A 23505-nucleotide genomic window follows, 5' to 3' on the forward strand; every position below is an offset into this window, starting at 1 on the left:
AGAGTGGTGCCGCTAACAGCCACAGGGCACGAGGAGGAGAGGGAACTGGAATGCTAATGAACCTGCCATATGATAAAACAGCTAGCAATTAGCTCTACCTGTTTAATCCCATTAGGAGCATAGCCTTGCCTATCCTAGCCAGGAGTTAGCTGTAAGAGTGCTTCTACTAGCTAGCGCTTCTGACTGATACTTGGAGGCTAAAATAGACACTTAGCCCCCGTTCAGTGGCGAGGTGATTGAAAGGGAGTGGACTAGAGGTTGGATGGCTGACAAACTGGGACACACAAATGGCCAATTTAAAGAATTTGGCCTGGTTTCAGACAAATGCCTGTGACATTGAGGGTTGGAAAACACACAGATGCACACACATTCACAACCCCCAACACCAGGGTTTCCTTTAGCCGGTAACAGCCAAAAGCTGATAAAAAAAATGAAAAGCCGATTTAAAAAATTGGCGCCAGCCAATTGTCCCCAAAAAATGATTATCCCATTGCAAAATAATGCATTTTGGCCTATTAGTTTATTTAAATACCAGTCGATGTAGCACTAGAGCAGCTGCTTCAGCTCATCAAACAGCTGTTGGTTGCTGCTAGAGTGAAACGCACTTAAAAAAAGAGCTACTATTTTTATTTCTCAACAGTTTTTTATTTTTATGAACCCATCACCTTTCTATATGGCACATCTGCCCTGGCAGTCTCAGCAAGTAGAGCTCTTGGGGGAGTTATAGGAAAAACAAAAACACTCAAAGATATTGGTTATTCTACTTATTCCAAACTGTATCAGATATGCGTGTGTCCTGTTCTGGACTATTCAGCAGGAGTGTGGGGTGCTAAGAAGTATCTCAAAAACGAACATGTCCATAACAGAGCAGTACGCAATTTTTTAGGTATGCACAAGTTTGCACCTATACTGGCAATAACTGGGGACATGGGCTGGGAACCCTGTGAGGTGAAATGGAAGGTGTGTATGGTGAGACCTTGGAATACAGTGTTGGATTGTAAGGTTCTGTATTTATCTTCTTAGTAAACCTTGCGTTCTGTTTCGTTGTGTTCTTGAATGTAGCCCTGTCTTTCATTTTTGTTCATTGACTTCACCTGTGTTAGTTACTCACCTGGTCTCATCAGCTCCTTATTTAGTTCAGTTCATTCTGTTTGTGCCTTTGTGAGGTATTGTTCGTTTTGACTCAACTAAGCATTGTCCTAGCTCGATTGTGAGAACCAGTTATAGCCTTCAGTCCTAGTTTTGATTCAATTGCCTATTTGCCTACCTGTGTATGACCAACGCCTGCCTGTGACCACGATTCCTGCCTTCTGTGAAGGCGAAATAAACACCTGTCGCGCTCTGAGTGTGAATCTACACCTTTGTCTCCCTGAGTATTCATTACATGGATAATAGCCAGCTATTACTTGCCATAATAGCCAGCCAAGTTTTTCAATGGGATCTCTCCATAGGGGGGGCCTGGGCAACTAAAATGTCTGACCTTTTCCAATAGTCTGACTGTGGAGAGTTGTACAAAAATCAAATTAAGGGAGACATAGACATTATTAAAAAACAACTGATGATGCAATATGAAAATAAATGGGTGGAGGAGATTAATCATGAACCCAAATTGAGAACCTTTTGTTTGATTAAGGGTGAATTCGGTAGTGAGAGATATATTATGTACAACCTACCTAAAAGCAAGAGATCGCTATGTGGACAGGTAAGATCAGGGATATTGACTCTGGGTATTGAAACAGGTCGGTATACTAGTGAAATGGAAGAAGAAAGACTAAGTAATTAATGTGACCTCGAAAAAATTGAGAATTACATTTTATCCTCTATTTTCCTTTCTACCACGATATATGCTTGTCCTTATTCCAGAAAGCACACCAGATATACCCTGTCATTAGATTTCTGAGCGATGAGGAGAAACAGATTTTTTTTTGTCTATTGTGTATTTCCGTTGGCAGAATTGTTAGAGAAAGCCTGGAATAAAAAAAATATTTTGCCCTTAAATAGCAAATGGCACATATGTATAGATTGTGTGTAGGCCTGTCTTACACTTGAATCTTACACTCTTTGTGACAGACTTGGTTCAAATGCCTTCCATTTCATTTTTAAGTATTTATTTATCTGTATTTATACAATGGGTGAGTCTAATCCAGAATGCTGATTGGTTAAAACCACATTCCAGCGGTGTCTATTCCACAAATGACCACCGGCTAAATCTATGACGTTGAAATGCCTCTGAAATTCATCTGATTGCGCAATCCACTGTCACATCAGCCCAGCCAGGCAATTTATAAAAGGCAATCTATAAAAGAATCTAGATGTTATCTCACATTTATTTTACACTAACATTTAGTTTTCAACAGTGGAGTTTGGTATAAACCTTGCTCTCTGTCTCTCTGACATTTGTAACATTGTTTCAATATTCAAATTTGATCTCCAGCTGTCCCATAGTAATGAACATGTCGGGAGTCGGGAGTAGGGATGGGGCAGACAGACAGGCAGTTTTTCTCAGCCAATCAAAATCATGAATCAGCATCATTTTTATGGATATATACAAAGAACTATCAATAGAAAACAGGTAAAACAAAACAAAGTACAGCTAGTTTACAGTCTTTCCAACTTCAGTTTGAAGTCATTGTGTTAGCTGTGTTGTTGGCTAGCTCCTCTGAACAACAGTGTCCTGAAGAGAGAGCACATTTTCTACAACAGGCGAAATAGCGCATCATTGGCTCATTGTTATGGATGTATCCAAATGAATGTCACTAGAAAACAGCTTAAACAAATGCAAATGCAAATGCAGCTACTTTGCTGTTATTCTGTCTGCAATGTTTGACATGACTCTAAGTTAGCCGCAGTTGGTTAGCTAGCAAGCAAGGGATAAGAACATTGCCAGCCAGTATGGCAATGGAAGATTTAGACTGAACGACTGGGTCGCATCTTTAGCAACCAAACCGATAGAACGAACGACCAGCCGGCTTGGGTAGCAACCCCAGATTTGTGTCGGGTCTATATCGTGGGAAGGATGAAATAGGATGAATAATGAAAATATGTAAATCATTTTTTGAATATGTTGGTAACCCGTTATATTAAAGTGAATGCCCTCGAAGCCGGTGTTTGGAGGATATATTGGCACGGTTTGCCGGCCCTCGACTTCTTCTCGGGCCTAACAAAACCCGTGCCAATATATCCTCCAAACACCGGCTTCTCTGGCATTATCACTTAAATATATATTTTGGTCTAATTATTTTTACTGCTCTAGAGACATAACTATTGCTTGGATAACCTTATTTACTATTATGTATTGATTTATCTTTCAGTCTTTATGTGGTGCGCACTGCACAGAACACTGGAGGAATTATCACTGAATTTGACACGAAAATAAAACGTCATTCATTCATTCATCATTCATTCACTGAAGCGCGCTTCCTATTTGCCAGTCAAGTGCATAGGCAACTAGGCAGTCTTCAGCACGTCACAAACCACTTTGCAATGAGCTGGAGGCAGTATGCATTTAGAAAACATATACTTAATTGTTTGAAACGGAATGTTTTAGTAAATATTATGAGCCATATCTTACCTTGCTTCAAAGTAGCATAGCCAAAATGCAACCAAACGTGCAGGCAATTATTTTATGATTAATCTCCTCCACCCATTGAAACCAGTTTCCTATTTCTCTCATGTTCTATTGGTTTTCAAATCAACTGTCTTTCATTGCCCAGCAGCCAAAGGTACAATCCTAATCATATTAACAACCCAGGCTAGTTGTCTTTAGATCGCCCCTCTCTAAACATTTCTAAAGGATATTTTCATCTCTGTCTCGTGAAACAGCTCGCTAGTGCAGTGCGCTTTTGACAACAGTGTTTTCCTGCTAATTGCATTATGGAACAAACATTTGAGCGTAGTCTACTGCCTTGTGTGCATTGCTGCCCTTATCATGTGAATAAATAATATTTTAGCAACATTTTAAGCTAAACGTTCTGATCTGTTTCATGGGCCTCATTGCTTTTTAATGTTTTTTCTCTCCAGGATGTAGCCTAGACCTGTATGAATGTGGGATCTATCATGCCACAACTGTCCCAGAGTCTGTTTGGAATAGGCTATTTATTTCCTCACACAGAACGACAAGCTGACCAATAGAATAGGTGAGCTTTTCTACTATGGTGGATAGTAGATTGACATTTACTAGCGATTTTACTGTTCATTACTCCTCTTGTTGCCTGAGGAAAAGTAAACGTAGACAGCTATTCTAACATCTTCAAATTGCGCATCAGAATTTAGTAAGAAGTACGCACACTGTTGCATCCTGGCGTTGCATGTTCTGTTAAGATGAATTACCATAAACAAAATGTGATTTCTGTCATTCTAAGCACAGTGGGTGGACACCCTATTGAAGTTAAGCACCCAATACATATGGGTCCGGTAAATTTCTTAAATGTCTGGTAAATTAAAATGCTGCCAGTCAAATGTCCGGAGCCACATTTTCCTAACGGAAACCCTGCCCAACACATTTAATTGACTTCCCTCGTTCTTTCAAATCAAGTGTCGGCTTCCAGGATTGGCTTTGCACAGGTACACATTCCCACATAGGCCACATATACTGAATACATGTTAAACTGTAAATAACCATATCGTTAAAACCCAGTAACTTACTGCCTGTAAGAAGCGGAAGGAGAGCAGCAGAGGGTGATCAGCTCCACCCAGATCTGCGCAGTCACTGTATTCTCCCTCCTCCAGTAAGTACTGCCATCCTGTGTAGTCCTCTCCAGTGTAGCCCACCCATCTGTCAAACACATAGGTCACAGGTCAAACCACAGCTAAATACTTCCACCCACACAGCTTGAATAGGAGCCTGGGTGTCAATGATACAGTGATGCTGATAACAGTGTCTTAGAGGTGGATATTCCACTTGAGGTACTGCAAAGGAATGCCTTGGACAAAAAGCCGTGATATCTTTATTGTTTGGTTGATCGTGATGTTTTTTGTTGTTGTTGAGATTTTACAATTGAAATGTTATCCCCTGTAACACACCACACCAAAGCATGCACACGCGCACGAACGCACACTTACCTCCAGTTCTGCATGGCTCATGTTTGCACAGGGAGGTGAGCTACATTTGCTCTATATGACAGTAAACTACAATAGAGGTAGAGTTCCAGAGTAATCACATGACCAGCAGATTGTGAAACTGTTTTCAGCAGAAAGACACACCTTATAAAAACCTTAAATCAAGTATGTAGCTTGGACTCACACTCCACCAATGACCCGTAGCGACAACGCCCCCTTCAGCCCAGCCACAGCGCCCAGACTGGGGGTGTGGCCTCTCAGCTCTCCGCCCTGCCCCTGGAAGTGGGGCTGCTCGAACACCAACAGCTATAAAAAACCCAAACTATATTTCATGCACTTTTTTAATTCATTTACTTCCATTATCATTATAATTCCTCATCATCATCGGGCAAAGTGATGTGATTATTTAACTGCAGGGTATAGGGTTTTTTGATGTACTTTCACTTTTGATAATGTCTTGCTTACCTTAGGATCCAGAGGTCTCCTCACTCTGAGTCCACTCTATCAGAGAGACACAGAACACAATGAAACCTAACCTTGATGAGAACAAGGCTCAGTCATATACAGTGCCTTTGAAAAGTATTCAGACCCCTTGGATTTATTCACATTTTATTGTGTTACAGTGGGATTAAAATTACTCATGTCAAAATGGAAGATTTAAAAAATATTTTTTAAAGATAAATTAAACATTTTGAACTAAAATATAGTCGTTGCATAAATATTCAGCCCTTTGTTTAGGCACGGCTAAATTAGCTCAGGAGTAAAATGTGGCTTAACAAATCACATAATAAGTTACATGGACTCACCCTGTGTGAAATATTTGGGGTTGAAATTGTTTTTGAATGACTAACCCTTCCTCTGTCACCCATACATACAACATCTCTAAGGTCCCTCAGTCAAGTATTGAATTTCAAACAGATTCAACTACAAAGACCAGGGAGCTTTTCGAAACCCTAGTAAATAACGGCAGTGATAGGCAGATGGGTAACAATAACAAATCAGACATTGAATATCTCTTGAAGCATTGTCAAGTTAATAATGATGCTGTGGATTATGTATTAAACCCCCCAGACACATCAAAGATACAGTCGTTCTTCTGAATTGGGCTGCAGGACAGGAATGAAACTGCTCAGAGATGTTACGATGAGGCCATTGGTGACTTTAAAACAGCTACAGAGTTCAATGGCTATGATGGGAGAAAACTGAGGATGGATTTACAACATGGTAGTGACTCCACAATAATGACCTAAATGACAGTGAAAAGAAGAATACAAATATACAGAATACAAATATTCCAAAACATGCATATTGTATGCAACAGGGAACTACAGTAATACTGCAAACAAAACTAAGGATTACAATTTTTGTCCTAAATGCAAAGCCTTATGTTTGGGGCAAATCCCACACAATGAGTAACTGCTTCTTTATTTTCAAGCATGATGGTGGCTGCATCATGGTAAGGGTATGCTTGACATCGGCAAATACTGGAGAGTTTTTCAGGATAAAAATAAATGGGATGGAACTAAGCACAGGCAAAATCCTAGAAGAAAAACTTATTCAGCCTACTTTACACAAGAGACTAAGAGAGGAATTCACTTTTCAGCAGGACAATAACCCACAACACAAGGCCAAATATACACTGGAGTTTCTTACCAAAATGACGGTGAATGTTCCTGAGTGGACAAATTACAGTTGACTTAAATCTGCTTGAAGATCTATGTCAAGACTTGGAAATTGCTGTCAAACGATTATCCCAAACATCTTTACAGAGCTTGAAGAATTTTAAAAAGAATAATAGGCAAATATTGCACAATACACTTACCCAAAAGACTCACAGCTGTAATAGATGTCAAATGTGTTTCTACCATGTATTGAATCAGGGAATTGAATACTTATGCAACCAATATATGTTAGTTATTTGATGTTTATTAATCTTTAAAAAATATTATAATTTTTCTTCCACTATGACATAATATTTTGAGTAGATTGTTGACAAAAAAAGACATCAATTTTAATCCCACTTTGTAACATAAGAAAATGTGATGAAATCCAAGGGGTCTGAATACTTTTGCAAGTGCCTTCAGAAAGTTTTCATACCCCTTGACTTAATCCACATTTTGTTGTGTTACAGCCTGAATTCAAAATGTATTAAAAAAAAATGTTCTTCTCACCAATCTACACACAACAGCCCATACTGACAAAGTCAAAACATGTTTTTAGCTATGTTTGCAAATGTATTGAAAATCATATTCAGAGACCTAATTTACATAAGGATTTACACCCCATGAGTCAATACATGTTAGAATCTCCTTTGGCAGTGATTACAGCGTTCTGGGTAAGTCTCTAAGAGCTTTCCACACCTGGATTGTACAATATTTGCAAATTCGTCTTAAAAACATTCTTCATGCTGTGCCAAATTGGTTGTTGATCATTGCTAAATAGCCATTTTCAAGTCTTGCAATATATTTTTTTCAAGAGGATTTAAGTCAAAACTGTAACTAGGACACTCAGGAACATTCAATGTCATCTTGGTAAGCAACTCCAGTGTATATTTGTATTTATTATGGATCCCAATTAGCTGCTACCTTAAGGCAGTTTATACAATTTTAAAAACATTACAATACATTCACAAAAGATTTCACAAAACATTAAGTGTGTGCCCTCAGGCCACTACTCTACTACCACATGTCTACAACACAAAATCCATGTGTACATGCGTGTATAGTGCGTATGTTATTGTGTGTGTGTGTGTATGCATGTCCCTGTGCTTGTCTCTTCACAGTCCCCGCTGTTCCATAAGGTGTATTTTTATCATTTAAAAAAAATCTGATTCTACTGCTTGCATCAGTTACTTGATGTGGAATTGAGTTCCATGTAGTCATGGCTCTATGTAGTACTGTGTGCCTCCCATAGTATGTTCTGGACTTGGGGACTGTGAAGAAACCTCTGGAGGAATGTCTTGTGGGGTATGCATGGGTGTCTGAGCCGTGTGCCAGTAGTTCAAACAGACAGCTCGGTGCATTTAGCATGTCAATACCTCTCATAAATACAAGTAGTGAAGAAGTCAATCTCTCCTCCACTTTGAGCCAGGAGAGATTGACATGCATATTATTAATTTTAGCTCTCTGTGTACATCCAAGGGCCAGCCGTGCTGCCCTGTTCTGAGCCAATTGCAATTTTCCTAAATCCCTCTTTGTGGCATCTGACCACACAACTGAACAGTAGTTCAGGTGCTACAAAACTAGGGCCTGTAGGACCTGCCTTGTTGATAGTGTTGTTAAGAAGGTATAGCAGCGCTTTATTATGGACATACTTCTCCCCATTTTAGCTACTGTTGTATCAATGTTTTCACCATGACAGTTTACAATCCAGGGTTATTCCAAAAAGTTTAGTCAATTTGCTCAATCTCCACATTATTCATTACGAGACATAGCTGAGGTTTAGGGTTTAGTGAATGATATGTCCCAAATACAATGTTTTTTATATTTTTATATTTAGGACTAACTTATTCCTTACCACCCACTCTGAAACTAACTGCAGCTCTTTATTAAGTGTTATAGTCATTTCAGTCACTGTAGTAGCCGACGTGAATAGTGTTGAGCCAGTGGCATGTCGGTAGTAAAGGTCGAAAAAAGTAAGGGGTCTAGAACAGCTGCCCTGGGAAATTCCAGATTCTACCTGGATTATGTTGGAGAGGCTTCCATTAAAGAACACTCTCTGTGTTCTGTTAGACAAGTAACTCTTTATCCACAATATAGCAGCGGGTGTGAAGCCATAACACATAGTTCATTCGGAAAGTATTCAGACCCCTTGACTTTTTCCACATTTTGTTACGTTACAGCCTTATTCTAAAATTGATGAAAAAATGTTTTCCCCTCGTCAATCTACACACAATACCCCATAATCAGCTGTTCTGAGCTGCCCTTCATAATGTCATTGAATCTGACATGAACTATGATAGACTCAATTTCCTGATGCTTGTTTAAAATGTTTTGGAGCCGCATATTGATGTCCTGTACTCATACTCTTGGATTGCACAAGGTTTTTGCTCCAGGGACGGAGACATCTCACCATTGAACTGCCCAATACAATGGCTGGAGAAGGGAATGGAGAAATCCGCCCATTCCTACCCCTCATACAATTTGTTGAACCTTTCACGGGTCCACAAGAAGCAGGATAGCGTACGCCCGCTGCTCCTGACGACAGGTCCAGACCTCCCACAGCAGGCAGTACCCTGTCAGATCCCGAGAGAAGGAAAGGAGCCGAACTTGACAACGAAGCAGCTGCTGGAGTCAGCGGCAGGCAATCCCAGCGATGAAGGCGGAATTTGTCTTCCAGAGTCTGTTGGAAAGCAGACTGAACCAAGTTTTCCTCTAGGAATTGCTTGTGTTTAGCGCTATTCTGTTTTTTTATCCAAAAAACTGCCTAATCCTTGCCGATGAAAAGTATGCCCATAACATGATGCAGCCACCACCATGCTTGAAAATATGAAGAGTGGTACTCAGTGATGTGTTGTATTTGCTCCAAACATAATGCTTTGAATTCAGGTCATACGGTTAATTTCTCTGCCACATTGTTTGCAGTTTTACATTAGTGCCTTATTGCAAACAGGGTGCATGTTTTGGAATAAACTCAGAAAAAAAAATGTCCTCTCACTGTCAATTGCAAACTTAAGTTAACATGCAAACTTAATGTGTAAATATTTCTATGAACATAACAAGATTCAACAACTGAGACATAAACTGAACAAGTTCCACAGACATGTGACTAACAGAAATGGAATAATAATAATAATAATAATAACCTACACTCGATCCCTCCGATGTCAACAACTACAGACCAGTATCCCTTCTTTCTTTTCTCTCCAAAACTCTTGAACGTGCCGTCCTTGGCCAGCTCTCCTGCTATCTCTCTCAGAATGACCTTCTTGATCCTAATCAGTCAGGTTTCAAGACTGGGCATTCAACTGAGACTGCTCTTCTCTGTGTCACGGAGGCTCTCCGCACTGCTAAAGCTAACTCTCTCTCCTCTGCTCTCATCCTTCTAGACCTATCTGCTGCCTTTGATACTGTGAACCATCAGATCCTCCTCTCCACCCTCTCCGAGTTGGGCATCTCCGGCGCGGCCCACGCTTGGATTGCGTCCTACCTGACAGGTCGCTCCTACCAGGTGGCGTGGCGAGAATCTGTCTCCGCACCATGCGCTCTCACCACTGGTGTCCCCCAGGGCTCTGTTCTAGGCCCTCTCCTATTCTCGCTATACACCAAGTCACTTGGCTCTGTCATATCCTCACATGGTCTCTCCTATCATTGCTATGCAGACGACACACAATTAATCTTCTCCTTTCCCCCTTCTGATAACCAGGCGGCGAATCGCATCTCTGCATGTCTGTCAGACATATCAGTGTGGATGACGGATCACCAGCTCAAGCTGAACCTCGGCAAGACGGAGCTGCTCTTCCTCCCGGGGAAGGACTGCCCGTTCCATGATCTCGCCATCACGGTTGACAACTCCCTTGTGTCCTCCTCCCAGAGTGCTAAGAACCTTGGCGTGATCCTGGACAACACCCTGTCGTTCTCCACTAACATCAAGGCGGTGACCCGATCCTGTAGGTTCATGCTCTACAACATTCGCAGAGTACGACCCTGCCTCACACAGGAAGCGGCGCAGGTCCTAATCCAGGCACTTGTCATCTCCCGTCTGGATTACTGCAACTCGCTGTTGGCTGGGCTCCCTGCCTGTGCCATTAAACCCCTACAACTCATCCAGAACGCCGCAGCCCGTCTGGTGTTCAACCTTCCCAAGTTCTCTCACGTCACCCCGCTCCTCCGCTCTCTCCACTGGCTTCCAGTTGAAGCTCGCATCCGCTACAAGACCATGGTGATTGCCTACGGAGCTGTGAAGGGAACGGCACCTCCATACCTTCAGGCTCTGATCAGGCCCTACACCCAAACAAGGGCACTGCGTTCATCCACCACTGGCCTGCTGGCCCCCCTACCTCTGAGGAAGCACAGTTCCCGCTCAGCCCAGTCAAAACTGTTCGCTGCTCTGGCACCCCAATGGTGGAACAAGCTCCCTCACGACGCCAGGACAGCGGAGTCAATCACCACCTTCCGGAGACACCTGAAACCCCACCTCTTTAAGGAATACCTAGGATAGGATAAAGTAATCCTTCTAACCCCCCCCCCCCCCCCCTTAAAAGATTTAGATGCACTATTGTAAAGTGGTTGTTCCACTGGATATCATAAGGTGAATGCACCATTTTGTAAGTCGCTCTGGATAAGAGCGTCTGCTAAATGACTTAAATGTAAATGTAAATGAATAATGTGTCCCTGAACAAAGGGGGGGACAAAATCAAAAGTAACAGTCAGTATCTGGTGTGGCCACCAGCTGCATTAAGTACTGCAGTGCATCTCCTCCTCATGGACTGCACCAGATTTGCCAGTTCTTTCTGTGAGATGTTACCCCATTCTTCCACCAAGGAACCTGCAAGCTCCCAGACATTTCTGGGGGGAATGGCCCTAGCCCTCACCCTCCGATCCAACAGGTCCCAGACGTGCTCAATGGGATTGAGATCTGGGCCCTTTCGCTGGCCATGGCAGAACACTGCCATTCCTGTCTTGCAGGAAATAACGCACAGGACGAGCAGTATGCATGGTGGCATTGTCATGCTGGAGGGTCACGTCAGGATGTGCCTGCAGGAAGGGTACTACATGAGGGAGGAGGATGTCTTCCCTGTAATGCACAGCGTTGAGATTGCCTGCAATGACAACAAGTTCAGTCCGATGATGCTGTGATACACCGTCCCAGACCATGACGGACCCTCCACCTCCAAATCGATCCCGCTCCAGAGTACAGGTCTCGGTGTAATGCTCATTCCTTCGACAATAAACGCGAATTCGACCATCACCCCTGGTGAGACAAAACCGAGACTCGTCAGTGAAGAGCACTTTTTGCCAGTCCTGTCGGGTCCAGCTACGGTGGGTTTGTGCCCATAGGCGACGTTGTTGCCGGTGATGTCTCGTGAGGACCTGCCTTACAACAGGCCTAAAAGCCCTCAGTCCAGCCTCTCTTAGCTTATTGCGGACAGTCTGAGCACTGATGGAGGGATTGTGCATTCCTGGTGTAACTCGGGCAGTTGTTGTTGCCATCCTGTACCTGTCCCGCAGGTGTGATGTTCGGATGTAGCGATCCTGTGCAGGTGTTGTTACACGTGGTCTGCCACTGCAAGGGCGATCAGCTGTCCATCCTGTTTCCCTGTTGCGCTGTCTTAGGCATCTCACAGTACGGACATCGCAATTTATTGCCCTGGCCACATCTGCAGTCCTCATGCCTCCTTGCAGCATGCCTAAGGCACGTTCACGCAGATGAGCAGGGACCATGGGCATCTTTCTTTTGGTGTTTTTCCGAGTCAGTAGAAAGGCCTCTTTACTGTCCTAAGTTTTCATAACTTTCACTTTAATTGCCTACTGTCTGTAAGCTGTTAATGTTTTAACAACCGTTCCACAGGTGCATGTTCATTCATTGTTTATGGTTCATTGAACATGCATGGGAAACAGTATTTAAACCCTTTACAATGAAGATCTGTGAAGTTATTTAGATTTTTACGAATTATCTTTGAAAGATAGGGTCCTGAAAAAGGGACGTTTTTTTTTTTTGCTGAGCTTGTATGATCCATCCTCAGTTTGCTTCTATCAAAGCCATTAAACTCTGTAACTGTGTAACGTCTGCTTCCAAGTCACACACTCAAACCCCTAGATCCCCTAACGCAACTCCCTCTCCAGATCCCAATCACCTGAATTCTAATCACCTGTTCACACACCTGTATGTCATTATCACATACTATTTAGTTCAGTTCTTTGCACCCCATCACTGTGAGGTATTGTTTGTTTTGTGAAACACGTCTTTCGGAACGCTGTGGTTCCCCGTGATTTACTCCCGTGTATGATAGTTTGCCTGCCTCACTAATGATGCCTTTTGCCTATTCCCTGCCTGTACTTTAGCCCATCGGATTTCCTGTTATCTACAGTTGAAGTCGGAAGTTTACATACACCTTAGCCAAATACATTTAAACTCAGTTTTCACAAGTCCTGACATTTATTTCTAGTAAAAATTCCCTATCTTAGGTCAGTTAGGATCACCACTTGATTGTAAGAACGTGAAATGTCAGAATAATAGTAGAAAGAATGATTTATTTCAGCTTTTATATCTTTCATCACATTCCCAGTGGGCCAGAAGTTTACATACACTCAATTAGTATTTGGTAGCATTGCCTTGAAATTGTTTAACTTGGGTCAAACGTTTCAGGTAGCCTTCCACAAGCTTCCCACAATAAATTGGGTGAATTTTGGCCCATTCCTCTGGTGTAACAGAGTTATGAGTCATTTCTATGAGACTGAGGTCAGGGCTTTGTGATGGTCACTCCAATACCTTGACTTTATTGTCCTTAAGCCATTTTTCCACAACTTTGGAAATATGCTTGGGGTCATTGGAAGACCCTTTTGTGACCAAGCTTTAACTTCCTGACTGATGTCTTGAGATGTTGCTTCAATATATCCACATCATTTTCCTCCCTCATGATGCCATCTATTTTGTAAAGTGCACCAGTCCCTCCTGCAGCAAAGCACCCCCACAACATTTTTTAATTGTACCTTTATTTAACTAGGTATGTCAGTTAAGAACAAATTCTTATTTACAATGACAGCCTAAGAACAGTGGGTTAACTGCCTTGTTCAGGGGCAGAATGACAGATTTTTACCTTCTCAGGTCGGGGATTCGATCTACCAACCTTTCAGTTACTGGCCCAACGCTCTAACCACTAGGCTACCTGCCGCCCCACTGATGATGCTGCCACCCCTGTGCTTCACAGTTGGGATGGTGTTCTTCAGCTTGCAAGCATACCCCTTTTTCCTCCAAACATAACGATGGTCATTATGGCCAAGCAGTTCTATTTTTGTTTCATCAGACCAGAGGACATTTCTCTGAAAAGTACGATCTTTGTCCCCATGTGCAGTTGCAAACCGTAGTCCGCATTTGTTATGGGGTTTTGGAGCAGTGGCTTCTTCCTTGCTGAGCTGCCTTTCAGGTTATGTCGATATAGGACTCGTTTTACTGTGGATATAGATACTTTGTACATGTTTCCTCCAGCATCTTCACAAGGTCCTTTGCTGTTGTTCTGGGATTGATTTGAACTTTTCACACCAAAGTACATTCATCTCTAGGAGACAGAATGCGTCTCCTTCCTGAGCGGTATAACAGCTGCGTGGTCCCATGGTGTTTATAATAGCGTTCTATTGTTTGTACAGATGAACGTGGTACCTTCAGGCGTTTGGAAATTGCTCCCAAGGATGAACCAGACTTCTGGAGGTCTACAATTTATTCTGAGGTCTTGGCTGATCTCTTTTGATTTTCCCATGATGTCAAGCAAAGAGGTACTGAGTTTGAAGGTAGGCCTTGAAATACATCCACAGGTACACCTCCAATTGACTCAAATGATGTCAATTAGCCTATCAGAAGCTTCTAAAGCCATGACATCATTTTCTGGAATATTCCAAACTGTTTAAAGGCACAGTCAACTTAGTGTATGTAAACTTCTGACCCACTGGAATTGTGATACAGTGAATTATAAGTAAAATAATCTGTCTGTAAACAATTGTTGGAAAAATTACTTGTGTCATGCACAAAATAGATGTCCTAACCAACTTGCCAAAACTATAGTTTGTTAACAAGAAATTTGTGGAGTGGTTAAAAAACAAGTTTTAATGACTCCAACCTAAGTGTATGTAAACTTCCAACTTCAACTGTACCTATTGCCTGATCTCCCGGACTACTGTACATTACTAGCCTTTTCCCTGCCTGTACTGTTGCCGTTTTGGACCCCCTGTGTATGATGACCTTCTGCCTGCCCCTGGATCCAGCTACCTGCCTCCTCCTGTGGTCCTTTGCAATAAACACCTGCTGCACACTGTGCTTGAAACCAGCTCTCTGTCTCCCCTCGTGTTCATTACAAACGGTTTTAAAGTCATCATTGGCCTCATGGTAAAATCCCTGGATGTTTGCCTTCCTTTCCAGCAACTGAGTTAGGAAGGATGCCTGTACCTTTGCAGTGACTGGGCGTATTGATACACCACCCAAAGTGTAATTAATAACTTCACCATGCTCAAAGGGATATTCAATGTCTGCTTTAGGTGCCTTTCTTTGTGAGGCATTGGAAAACTTTCCTAGTCTTTGTGGTTGAATCTGTATTTGAAATTCACTGCTCAACTGAGGGACCTGACAGATAATTGTATGTGTGCAGTGGTAGTCATTAAAAAATCATATTAAACACTATTATTGCACACAGAGTGAGTCCATGCAATTTATTATGTGACTTGTTAAGCAGAATTTTACTCCTGAACTTATTTAGGCTTGTCATTCTTGAATACTTATTGACTCAGGACATTTTCATTTTTATGGGGTAGGCCAGTGACACAAAATATCCATTTTATCCTTTTTAAATTCAGGTTGTAACACAAAAAAATGTGGAAAACGTCAGGGGGAGTGAATACTTTCTGAAGGCACTTTATATTTCTGAGAGACATTGAAACATAGCCTATTACATTGAAGAAATCCTATGGGCCAATTTTATCGGCTAAAACTGTACCAATTTCAAAATAAAATATAAATTCCTTTCCGGCATGGATAGCATTAAGGTGGAATTGAGCCCAACCCCGACCACAGCCAAGCAATGTCAGCTGACTCGGAGTGATGTCACCTTGGTCAAACCTTACCATTCTGAGGGGTCTCAGTGACCTCACAGCAGCGACCTGGGGATGACCTGCGCCAGGTGTTGGGGAGACACCTGCTTCCATAACAGCATAGTTCCCATGGAAACCAGGGTTGTCATAGGCAAGCCAACTAAGGTGGAAAAACAAGATTAAGACATTATAAATGAGAGGTCCAGGTAATCTAATCTCTCTTGTTTTCTAAGCAGATGCTTTTGTTACAAGCATCTGGTGTCATTGTTTTCAAGTTACAGGTAAACATGATCCATTTATGTCAGTGGAGGCTCCTCAGAAGAGCTACTCAGTGAATTTTAGAAAAATGTAAAATAATGAAACATTCAAAAAGTTATCCTTTTTCGATAAAACTACACTAAATATATTCACATCACCAAATACCTGATTAAAACACAATGTTTTGCAATGAAGGTCAACAGTAGTCTCAACAACACACTCTAGGCTAGCACCATTGTGTAGCCAAAGGACAGCTATTTCTGTCCTCTTCTGGCTACATTGACTTCAATACAAAACCTAGTAGGCTACTTCCATAGACCTACATGGTAATTATGACCACTTCCAGAGGGGGTCCTCCAACCAATCATAGCTTTTGCAATATGAACTGACATGTTGTCCATCCAGTCATAGGATTAGGATCAGAGAACGAACCTAGTGTGGTGTATTGGGGTTGTGCCACAGAGCATTTTGGGGGTTCTATGTGTTGAGAAGCTTGGTGAGTTGGTGACATGTTGGATAGAGATTGAGAGTGAAGCATCTACTGTATTATTGACTGTATGTTTTGTTTATTCTATGTGTAACTCTGTGTTGTTGTATGTGTCGAATGGCTATGCTTTATCTTGGCCAGGTCGCAGTTGCAAATGAGAACTTGTTCTCAACTAGCCTACCTGGTTAAATAATGGTGAAATAAATAAATACAAATAAAAATAAAAGTTGGCAGTTGAGCATTTTTAGTATATCATTCAATTCAAATGAGCTTCTTCAAACTAGAGGAGATGGAGGAGGTAGATTATATAATGTTTAATTGGTTTTCGAACTTCATTTTTGTGTGGAGTTAGCAAGGCAAATTGAAATAAAACAAAAATTGTTTTACCCCTTTTTCTCCCGAATTGGTAGTTACAGTCTTGTCCCATCGCTGCAACTCCTGTACGGACTCGGGGGAGAGGCGAAGGTCAAGAGCCGTGCGTCCTCGGAAACACAACCCAGCCGAGCCGCTTCTTGACATAGTGCCTGCTTATAATGCCAGCCGCACCAATGTGTCGGAGGAAACACCGTATACCTGCTGACCATGTCAGCGTGCATTGCGCTCATCCTGCCACAGGAGTCACTAGAGCGCGATGGGACAAGAACATCCCTGCCGGCCAAACCCTCCCCTAACCCGGACGACACTTGTGCGGCGCCCCATAGGTCTCCCTGTCACGGCCGGCTGCGACAGAGCCTGAGCTCAAACCAGGATCTCTAGTGGCACAGCTAGCACTGCGATGCAGTGCCTTAGACCACTGCGCCACTCGGGAGGCCCCAAATTGAAATAAATTGAACTGACTTTAGTTTCAAGTAGCTCTCTACCAGAGTGCAGTTTTCTCAGCCAGAATGGCTAGCTAATGCTAACAACAATGTTGTGGATTAATTGTTGAAGAACCCTTTTCATTTCTATCTCAAGGCCATCAGACTGTTAAATAGCCATCACTAGCACAGAGAGGCTACTGCCTACATACAGACTTGAAATCATTGGCCACTTTAGTAAATGGATCACTAGTCACTTTGGTAATGTCACTTTAATAATGTTTACATATCTTGCATTACTCATCTCATATGTATATACTGCATTCTATACTATCTATTGCATCTTAGCCTATGCCGCTCTGACATTGCTCATCCAGATATTTATATATTCTTATTCCATTCCTTTACTTAGATTTATGTGTATTAGGTATTTGTTGTGAAATTGTTAGATATTACTTGTTAGGATATAGAAACTAGAAGCACAAGCATTTCGCTACACTCGCAATAACATCTGCTAAATACGTGTATGTGACCAATAACATTTGATTTGATCAGATTTAAGCTCCTTGGAAAATGGACGGACGTTTGCATATTCAAACTGCGCAACAACAACAAGAAGGTAAGAAGAAACAAGGTCACAAGCAGCTAATCGGCAAGAGTTGGCTTTTACTGAAGCTTGCAGAGGTAATTGCTCATTACGATGCTTTACCTGCTGAGCATATGGAAGTTCTTATTGTCTTGTCTGGGGTGTCGAAATCAATTCAGAATGAGTTGATCGCTTCAATCGCATCATCCAATAAAAGTCAGATTAAAAAGAGAGCTTGACTCCGAACAGACACAAGCAAAAACTCTTTACAGAAATGTTGCAGCAGCCTAGGCTAGACCTAAACATTAGAAATCTGACATGCTGTATGGGATGAAAACGAGACGATTTTTCAGTCTGATCAACTTTAGGCCACTAATAATAGAAGCTGCATACAGCCTATGTGCCCTGTCCATCTGGTCAGGGTAAACTAATTGGTAACGTTATGTATTAATAGTCTATTTGTTTGTCAGGAGAAAATGTGAATGTGATCAAATTTAGTATATATAATCACAATTGGGCTGGCTAGGCTGCCTATACGTTTTTAATACAAAATTATTAACTGGAATTAATCAATCAACATAATAGTGATGACAGATGTGAGTTCATTTTTTGTAAGGCCAACAGTTGCATAGGCCTGCATAATGCAAACATGCATAAGGCAAGCTCAGCCCTGTGATTTCTACTGTACGTCCGTTGTAGTCTTTCTGTCTGGGTAGAGGAAAGTCCCCTATTAGTCTAGTCTAAATGTATAAGGTTGCTGCAGTTTGACGGTTTTCATCCTCCCCAGGGTCAGGAGTTTTTTACAGGAGTTTTTTTAAACCATGTGATCTGAAAAACTGGTCCCATAGCCCGTATAAAACATTTTTACAACTGGTTAATCACTGTCATCCCCTATTAGGGTCCGGAATTTTCCTGGTTAGGTTACAAGATGAGGAAGAACTCCCCACCTCTATTGCGCCACCAGTCTGCTTGCAGTTGTCAGTTATCGTCAGGTATGTGGATGATCAGGGCTTTATTCAGGAACGTTTCTTGGGCTACTTTGATGTGTCAAGTGAGCGAGATGCGCAGTCTGTGTTCGACTTTGTGAATTCTGAGATGTCAGAGTTTAACTTCAGGGAGAAACTTGTTGCCCACACCTATGATGTATCTGGTATTTGTATTTACAAGTCCCCTCCTGTTCCCTGATTAAGAGGTGATGACCTCTCCACTCCATTACCACGGTCAACTCTCTCCTGACATTAACTGAAGCCACGTCTCATGTGCCGTCTTATCCACTGGCACATTGAATGTTTCCACTGTGAGCAGACCTGTCAATTTTGTGTCATTACTGTATGTTGAGTCAATCACGTACACAATCATATTAATACACATCAATGATTGCTTGGACAAACTCAATCCCTGAGCTGACAAGGTAAAAATCTGTCATTCTGCCTGAGCAAAGCAGTTAATCCACTGTTCCCCGGCCCCGAAGACGTGGATGCTGATTAAGGCAGCCCCCCGCACCTCTCTGATTCAGAGGGGTTGGGTTAAATGTGGAAGACACATTTCAGTTGAATACATTCAGTTGGACAACAGACTAGGTATCCCCCTTTCCATGATGGGCCTGTCCTGCACTGAAGCCAAGCCTCTGAACACCTCAACTCATGCCTCATACCCTCATTCAATCACTGCTGTGATCCCTTCCCAACACTGTATAAGTAGCCCTCTTATTCACAACAATATTGTACTATAAATGTCTTTATTAAACGCTTTAAGTTAAAATAATTAGTCCGATGGTTTTTTAAACACGGCTTGTTGTCTCCATGCAGTCCGCATCTATAACGTGTCTCCCATCCTCCTCAATTTTCCAAGTCACCAGCCTCCACTGATTTATGTGGCACCGCATTTATGGAGGCTTCTAAGTTCATTGTTTTATGCATGAACTGTATGAATGCATGATCAAACACCAATAATTGGGATATACAATGAGTATACAAAACATTAAGAACACATGCTCTTTCCATGACATAGACTGACCAGGTGAATCCAGGTGAAAGCTATGATCCCTTATTGATGTCACTTGTTAAATTCACTTCAATCAGTGTTGATGAAGGGGAGGAGACAGGTTAAAGAAGGATTTTTAAGCCTTGAGACAACTGAGACATGAATTGTGTATGTGAGCCATTCAGAGGGTGAATGGGCAAGACAAAAGATTTAAGTGCCTTTGAATGGGGTAAGGTAGTAGGTGCCAGGCGCACCGGTTTGTGTCAAGAACAGCACTGCTACTGGGTTTTTTACGTTCAACAGTTTCCCATGTGTATCAAGAATGGTCCACCACCCAAGGACATCCAGCCAACTTCACACAACTGTGGGAAGCATTGGAGTGAACATGGCCAGCATCCCTGTGGAACGCTTTTGACATCTTGTAGAGTCCATGACCCTGACAAATTGAGGATGTTCTGAGGGCAAAAGGGGGGTTGCAATTCAATATTAGGAAGGTGTTCCTAATGTTTGGTATACTCAGTGTACATTGAGAACTCTCACACTGTATATACAGTGCATTCGGAAAGTATTCAGACCCCTTCACCTTTTCTACATTTTGTTATGTTGCAGCCTTGTTCTAAAATTGATGAAAAAATGTTTTCCCCTCATCAATCTACACACAATACCCCATAATGACAAAGCAAAAAAAAAGTTTTTTGATATTTTTGCAAATGTATTAAAAATAAAAACAGAAATAGCTTATTTACATTAGTTTTCAGTCCCTTTGCTATGATCCTCAAAATTTAGCTCAGGTGCATCCTATTTCCATTGATCATCCTTGAGATGTTTCTACATCTTGATTGGAGTTCACCTGTGGTAAATTCAATTGATTGGACATGATTTGGAAAGGCACACACTTGTCTATATTAGGATCTATATAAGCAAAAACCAAGCCGAGACAGGATTGTGTCAAGGCACAGATCTGGGGAACAGTACCAAAACATTTATGCAGCATTGAAGGTCCCCAATAACACAGTGGGCCCCATCATTCTTAAATGGAATTAGTTTGGAACCACCAAGACTCTTCCTAGAGCAGGCCGCCTGGCCAAACTGAGCAATCGGGGGAGATGAGCCTTGGTCAGGGAGGTGACCAAGAGCCTGATGGTCACTCTGACAGTCACTTCTGGAGGAAACCAGGCACCGCTCATCACCTTGCCAATACCATCCCTACAATGAAGCATGGTGGTGGCAGCATCATGCTGTGGGGATCTTTTTCAGCAGCAGGGACTGGGAGACTAGTTAGGATCGAGGGAAAGATGAACGGAGCAAAGTACAGAGAGATCCTTGATGAAAACCTGCTCCAGAGCACTCAGGACCTCAGACAGGGGTGAAAGTTCACCTTCCAACAGGACAACGACCCTAAGCACTGTCATGACTTTCCCTCCTGGGTGAGGATCAAAGAGAGCCCCCCCTCTCTCCCACCAGAGAGGAGAAGGGGGGGGGGAGGGGCGGTTTTATGACTTTAATGACCGGTTGTAGACTTTCTCTCTCTGGACCTGCAGTATTGCACAAAGGAATCTGATGTGTGTAGAGAGAGAATCTGCAGCCAAAACTCCAACATCCAAACGTGGATAATGAAACAATGTTTCTAACATAAAGAATGTGGGAAATGGTTGGTGAGGATCCAAACAATAATCATGTCATATCATTTGTTGTTTTGTGATGTCATTAAAGATGGTATAGCAAGATAATGGTAACTCTACAAATGTATACATCCCAGTTATCAGATTTATATCTAAATGTTGTGAAACTTATATGATTAAATATGAAACGAAAAGATAGCAATATGATTCTAGCCTTCTAAATTAGATAATTGATGTCATTCAAAGTTTTACCCAGTCAGTAACCACGCCCACGTGAGCATAGACATTATGCCAAAAGGATGGAACGCCCCCTTTTCCAGAGTTCTTATAAAGGACTCCTAATGAAATTTACAACAGACCAGCGTGACCGACAGCATGAGCTGAATGTTACGAAATGGTTAGAAACTCTCAACACAAGTGAAGAAAAAAATCTCTAGAGAACAAAACAAGCCGGGTTGCTGCAAGTGTGTAAAGTGGTCCTAGCTGTACCCTGAATAATGAACCATTGAGACCAGAGAACGTGAGAATCATCCACATATTGAAATGGTTTAAAACTACCAGACCAGAAAACGGTAAGACTCTGAAACTCTCGAGTGAAGAAGATAAAGACTACATCGGAACATTCAGTCTTTAGTCTAGTAAACTCTACCACAGACCACTGCATGGGTAATATTTGAAGGATCCAGTCTAACGAAGACAAGAGGGGAAGAACATTTTCCTCTCACCACCGTGTGGTACATGTGAAGGATCGAATCTAACGAACACTCCGAGACAAAGTAGCCTATTACAACTATAAAGGACATTTCGACCACTGTTGGACAAACCAGAGACTTCTGTCGAACGACTCCCCATAGACGGACCGGGCGATTTTAACAGAGAGAAACGACAAAGACATACAAGCGTAAATATATACATTGCAATTATTTTCGAATGAGCGGTCGTTCATGTGCAAAGTATTCACATTCCCATGAGTATAGTTTTCCAACTGTATGTACGGTGGGTCCCTCTCTGTCTCTCCCGCTATTTCTTTCCCCACCCTTTCCATCGTGTAACAAGCAGTCATATCGGGTTAGTCCACTAGGGACTTTTCATTGCATTATGTTAGTAATCAATTCAACCTGTGTGTGTTTATGTATTTCTGTGTGATTATTTAGTTAGTTAGTAAATAAATAATTAAGCCAATTTGTGTATCGCTGAATCATCATTTAGACTAGGGTTCGTGCAGATTTATGAGGTCAACGACGTCAGTATGAGACTGATATGAGGTAATAATAATTAATAATTGACTGTTATTGATGTAAGAGATATTTATATTTTTTGAGTTTAAGTTGGGAGATAGTAACTCGTTTAAATAACTTTTTCCTTGGTGCCCCAAGATTGCTAATTAGTTAATTGTTACATTATTAATTTAATCACGTAATAACTAAACATAGTTAATTGATTTGATGAAACAGTCATCACATTAATGATAGTCACGTCATGACAGCACACAGCCAAGACAATGCAGGAGTGGCTGCAGGACAAGTCTCTGAATGTCCTTGAGTGGCCAAGCCAGAGCCCGGACTTGAACCCGATCTAACATATCTGGAGAGACCTGAAAATAGCTGTGCAGCGAAGGTCCCCATCCACCCTTAGAGAGCTTGAGAGGATCTGCAGAGATGGGAGAAACTCCCCAAAAACAGGTGTGCCAAGATTGTAACGTCATATCCAAGAAGACTCAAGGCGGTAATCGCTGCCAAAGGTGCTTCAACAAAGTACTGAGTAAAGGGTCTGAATAATTATGCAAATGTATATTTCTGTGAAAAAAAGTGATATTTCAGTTATTTATGTGTAATACATTTGCAAAAATATATAAAAACCTGTTTTTGCTTTGTCATTATGGGGTATTGTGTGTAGATTGATGAGTGGGAAAAAATATTTACTGCATTTCAGAATAAGGCTGCAACGTAACAAAATGTGGAAAAAGTCAAGGGGTCTG

General features: G+C 41.8%; 1 protein-coding gene across 1 annotated transcript in view; it reads right to left on the reverse strand.

Annotated features, from left to right (window-relative positions):
* LOC106567691 (uncharacterized) overlaps positions 1 to 23505 on the reverse strand; it is a 74899-nt gene that overhangs the window by 11466 nt on the left and 39928 nt on the right. The window contains exons 9-12 of the mRNA XM_045693528.2: positions 15828 to 15954; positions 5524 to 5559; positions 5243 to 5364; positions 4645 to 4774 (exon numbers count right to left, since the gene is read on the reverse strand). Of these exons, the coding sequence (XP_045549484.2) occupies positions 4645 to 4774; positions 5243 to 5364; positions 5524 to 5559; positions 15828 to 15954 (415 nt within the window). The remainder of the gene's footprint in view (positions 1 to 4644; positions 4775 to 5242; positions 5365 to 5523; positions 5560 to 15827; positions 15955 to 23505) is intronic.

Source organism: Salmo salar, chromosome 13, assembly GCF_965601325.2.
Source record: "Salmo salar chromosome 13, fSalSal1, whole genome shotgun sequence".
NCBI classification, from domain to species: domain Eukaryota; kingdom Metazoa; phylum Chordata; class Actinopteri; order Salmoniformes; family Salmonidae; genus Salmo; species Salmo salar.